The sequence below is a fragment of the Aplysia californica genome, unplaced genomic scaffold, assembly GCF_000002075.1.
Source record: "Aplysia californica isolate F4 #8 unplaced genomic scaffold, AplCal3.0 scaffold00579, whole genome shotgun sequence".
Classification (NCBI taxonomy): Eukaryota; Metazoa; Mollusca; class Gastropoda; order Aplysiida; family Aplysiidae; genus Aplysia; species Aplysia californica.
Window position 1 is genome coordinate 68,641 of NW_004797849.1, and position 5,000 is coordinate 73,640.

The following is a 5,000-nucleotide window of genomic DNA, read 5'->3' on the forward strand; positions in this document are numbered from 1 at the left end:
TAGTAGTAGTAGTAGTAGTAGTAGTAGTAGTAGTAGTAGTAGTAGTAGTAGTATATACGCTCAAACTAAAGCATTTACAGTCGTAAACTTTCTTACGACCACCTGTCGAAGTAGTAGTAGCAGTAGCAGTAGCTTTTGCTGTTAATGTTTTGAAAAGTGTTGGTGGTTGGAGGGGGGAGGGGGTTGTCGTTACTACTTCTTGGCTTCAAGACATGCTTGAATCGTTTTGAAGTTCATTCGTATGTTTTTATCTTTAATTTCGTATCTGCATAATTTGAAAGAGTATAATATGCACATGCACTTACCTTTCATTTCATTTCTTTTAATTAACACCGTGGCCAAGGCGTGACAACATGCGCCCGAAACAGTGGCGTGAAGTCACGTGACGTGACATGTGAGTTGAAGAAAAGCCAGACGCGCGTGAGCAGCTCACGCTGTGAGGCAGAGGAGCCGACCCCAGTGGCCAGCCAGTCGTGTGAGCTCTTGTGTCGACAGGACTGTGTTGTCAGTGAGTTCTCCGACTGGTCTGTCTGTGACAAGACTTGTGAGGTCAGTTTGTTTTGTTTGGTTGTTTGTTGTTTGTTTGTTTGCTTGATTGCTGGGGGGAGGGGGATTGTTTGATTGTCCGTTTAATGGATTTTTATATTTTGTTTGTTTGTAATATTTTATGCTGATGTGTTGCATCAACACAATTTTAGCAATTTAGGATGCTGTCTTCGACCCTGCGTGTCGGGTCAACCCAGGTTGAAAAAAAATAAAACATCTCATTGGAAAGACGTCTTAGATATTCGATAAAAATTGTCGCCACACCGGAACTGAACCCAAGTATTTTACGTGCAACGGCAGTGACTTAATGGGTTTCAGATTGATTTTTGGGATTATTGTTGCGTGGTTTGTAAAGTTTTGTATGTAAAGGATTGAGTACAGAGCAAGAGATGTGTTGTTAATTTTTAGCTATAATTTCTTCAGATTTCTTCTGACTCGTACTGTATACTTCTTCTCTCTGGTTGGTCGTAAAAGGGCAGCCCACCTCCTAAACAGCGTCCACCACCGTCTTTTGTTTCATTTATTTGTTGCCCTTTTGTTCCCCCAGATGACGAATCGAACCCGGACCAGACGAGTGATAGTGCCTCCAAGACATCAGGGTAGTGTCTGTCCCGACCTTTCACTTATGGAACCTTGTGATAAATGCACACATTCCTACAGGTACTGGTCTAATCATTCTTTGATCGTATAAAGCCTAGGCATGGATAGATGCATTTTAGAGCGAAGTTGGAGGGACGAAGGGTGTATGTGTATGGGTGTGGGTTTGTGTGTGTGTGTTTATATGTGTGTGCATGTGTGTGGAGAGGGGAGGCAAGAGGGGGGAGGCAAGAGGGGGGAGGCAAGATTTTAAATTGTCCTTGTTTTCATCTTTTTAAAATTGTTTGTCGCTCATTAATTCATTATTTAGAATATCAGATGGCAGTAATTATACTTTTAAAAGGCTGCTTTGTAGAGGCATACAATGGCGTATAATCAGTGGTAATGTTACCATATTATTTTGTATAGGCTAAGAAAAATTAAGAAAACACTGGTACATGGGTGGATTGTTCAGTGAAGCACATAATACCTCGAAATCGTATTATTTTATATATACATTTACAGAAGGGTTATTTCAGTTGAAGGACAATTATATTTATGCTTGAGCAGATATAAAAAGGCAATAATTAGTCAGAAAACTGCTCAAATCGCCAGTCAACCAATCAGGTAATCGCCTTCCTCATCTACTTGTCAATCATGTATCATCTCTTCCCCCTACCCCACAGCTACCAGTTCTCCGAGTGGCTGCCTTGTACGACCATCAGCGGATCATATCTGAATGACGTCAAATCCCATCCGCTGATTGGCTATCAGACAAGGGACATCGCCTGTTTACAGAACAAAGGAGTTCTCGCTAGTCTCAGGTACCTGCGCGGATAGTTTCGTTGTTTATTTGTGTGTTTATTTTGTTTCGAGTGTTTGTTTGTTTTTAACAGAAAATTGTTCCTATGCGTATTTTTTTCAGATTTGTTGGTACTGCTTTTTTGTTTGTTTGGTTTTAAGTAAAGGGAATGTTTGTTTGCTTTTATATGTTGTTTTTTTTTCTCCGTTCTTTCTTTTTTTAACTGACAGGAGACCAAAGACAAGGGGACGGGCTTTTTTTACGAACCATCATCTGGGAATGCCAGCTATTATTTTAAAAAACCCAAACTATTTGATTTGTCTTACCAACTCATTAAAAACACTATTTTAAGTCAATATAATAAGCTCATATTAAAGCAATTTACAGTCGTGAACTTTTTTTACGACCACCCGTTGAAGACGATCACCTGTATGAACGACCACTTACCACTTTGCATTTTTGTTCTGTATTATAATGACACTCATCAAAGATGACTACTTTTTCTCCTCGACAATGGATGGTCGTCTTTGACAAGTTTTGACTGTATTTCTGTTCTCTATGCGGCAGGCACTGCGCGGACAAGCTACCTCACACCCTGCTGACCAAGTACAAAGGTTGCGTGATGCCCCAGGACTGTCGGGTGTCCGACTGGTCATCTATCCGGCCACATAACGCGTCCTGTATAGGCTACGATGGTCAGATCGTTATTGGCTACTGGATCATGACCAGAACAGTGAGGGCTAAGTTTGATTTCTCCTTTATTTCTATTCTTTTTGTACTTTTTCAGGGGAGGGATTGATTTGTTGTTGTTGTTGTTTTTACTCTCAAATGATGAAAATCACGATACCGTGTTAAGCTGAATTGCTCAGGAAGCCAAACTTAGATAACAGTTAAGGTTTCGGGTCGAAATGGATTATCATTTATAGAACTGAGGAAAACTAAACCTTTTTTTAACAGCTAGACCTATAATTATTATCATAAACTGAAACAGATATAAAAGTAAAGATAATTATGATTCAAAGCATGGAAATTTTTGTTTTTATACCAGAATGTTAGAACTGGATGTTTAGCACATTTCCTTGACAATAGGTTCGCTTATGTTTGGAGTAAGGTTCTGTGTTGTGGAGATTCTAAGGATGAACTACCTAAAAATCCACCAGTGTTTGCACGTTTCTTCTGGGGTGTTGTTCCCATTCAGAACACATTAGCCCTTTACAGACAAGGTCAAAACAACTAGCGCCCTGGGATTACTAAAACCGTGTGATGGTGGCATTGGAAAAAATATTTTAAATATATTTATTTTTGTGCCCCCCCCCCCCCCCCCCTCTCTCTCTCTCTCTCTCTCTCAACCTTCTCTCTCTCTCTCCCCCCCTCCCCAGGTGGAGCAGCTGCCAATGGGTGATGGCAAACCCTGTCCTCCAGACCTCGTGAAGTACGTGCCCATGAGCAAAGACGAAGACGACATACACTCGCTGAGACCTTGCAGAAAGTAAATCACCGTTCATCTTCTTGTTGTTGTTACTGTCTGTTGTATCTTTGTTACGATACTGTTGATGTTGCTCTTGATATTGTTATGCTTGTTGTTCCTGTTTTTGTTACTTTTGCTTTTTCTGATGTTTGTGTTGTGAATGTTTTTGTTAGAGGTGATGGTAACGATGTAATCTGTCTTTGAGCTCCTCCCCCCACCTTTACTCTCTCTCTCTCTCTCTCTCTCTCTCTCTCTCTCTCTCTCTTTAAAAGATACTCATAAACTCATAATATTATATAGATAGAATAACATGCTTTTAAAGGAGATACGACACTGAACGTGATGCTGTGCAAATGACTCCCCAGAGCCAAATGGATCATGTCTTCGTGGAGTACGTGTATGTCCGTGCCGGGGTACAACCACTGTGGGACGGGCATGCAGAGCAGGATGGCCATCTGTGTGGAGGCGGGCGGTGAGTACACGTCATAGTGGTGTTGTCGCTGTTGTTGTTGTTGTTGTTGTTGTTGATGATTGTTTGCTTTTGTTGTTGTTGTTGTTGTTGTGTGTGTGTGTGTGTGTGTGGTAGCCTATCCGTTCGAAATGTTTGGAGCCCCGAAGAAAAAAATGCTCTTCGCCAGGGCCATCGCCTCCCTTGGGTAGCGGGTGAGGCAGTCCAACCTCCCTGAATCCTCCTCGAAGAGATGCCACCGCCGGGCCTCCGTGGCGGGGCATCTCTGCAGCCAGTACTCCAAATCTTGGGGCTCCTCGCTGCACAATGGACATATTGGGTCCGATGTTTTGTTTATTCTATTTTTGTAGGCCCGAAGCCCAGAGGAATGACCGGTCCTGATTTTTGCCAGTAATGACTGGTCACTGCGGGACATAATAAGAGCCTTTCGTTTGAAGGAAAATGCCCTGTATACTTCCTTCGTCCGCGTGTGGCATATAGGGGGGTCTTTTGTAATTAGTTTTATCTGGGCGCACGCACTGTCATAAGTAATTTGGCGGCCTGGACCCGGCAGCGCTGTTGCCAGTTTGGCATTACTGTCAGCGAAATCGTTGCCGAGGATATCGCGGTGACCAGGGATCCACTGAATCGTGGGTTGAGGTATTGCATTGTTTATGCGTAGTCGCAATTGGTCGAATGATGGTGATGTTCCCACTAGTGCCATGCATAGTGATTGACTGTCGGTGAAGATAGCGACCGAGTAGGATGCATCGCACTCTTTGTCAATCCAGTCAATGGCCATTTCCAAGGCTCTCCTTTCTTCCTCGAAAGAGCACGTAAATATGGCGCCTTTCTCCCTCAATGTCTCGACAACGGTAGGGTTGGACGGGTTCCCCGTTGTGATGACGACTCCAGCACCGCCGTCCGTTGTTCCTGCCCTAGCCGAGCCGTCAGTGTAGATATTGTACTGTGCGCCAAGCTCTCGTGCTCGACGAACAGCAGCGCTTTGAATCTTCCCACTGGAGTCACTCCTTCTGCTTATGCCGTACAGGTGGGGGAAAGTGATGTCGGGGTTGATTCCACGTTCCCAGGGCCTGGTTTCGAAGTAAGTGATGGGCCTCCTTTTGCAGTCGAACAGATGTGGGCTCTTTTTGCTGAAC

The 5,000-nt window shown here is 43.4% G+C and overlaps 1 protein-coding gene across 1 annotated transcript in view; it reads left to right on the top strand.

Annotated features, from left to right (window-relative positions):
• Positions 1-343: 343 nt before the first annotated feature.
• LOC101852119 (thrombospondin type-1 domain-containing protein 7A) overlaps positions 344-5,000 on the top strand; it is a gene marked incomplete at its 5' end in the record, with an annotated part of 91,461 nt that continues 86,804 nt past the window's right edge. The window contains 6 exon segments of the mRNA XM_013087370.1: positions 344-549; positions 1,094-1,206; positions 1,809-1,946; positions 2,492-2,657; positions 3,304-3,413; positions 3,758-3,864. Of these exon segments, the coding sequence (XP_012942824.1) occupies positions 344-549; positions 1,094-1,206; positions 1,809-1,946; positions 2,492-2,657; positions 3,304-3,413; positions 3,758-3,864 (840 nt within the window).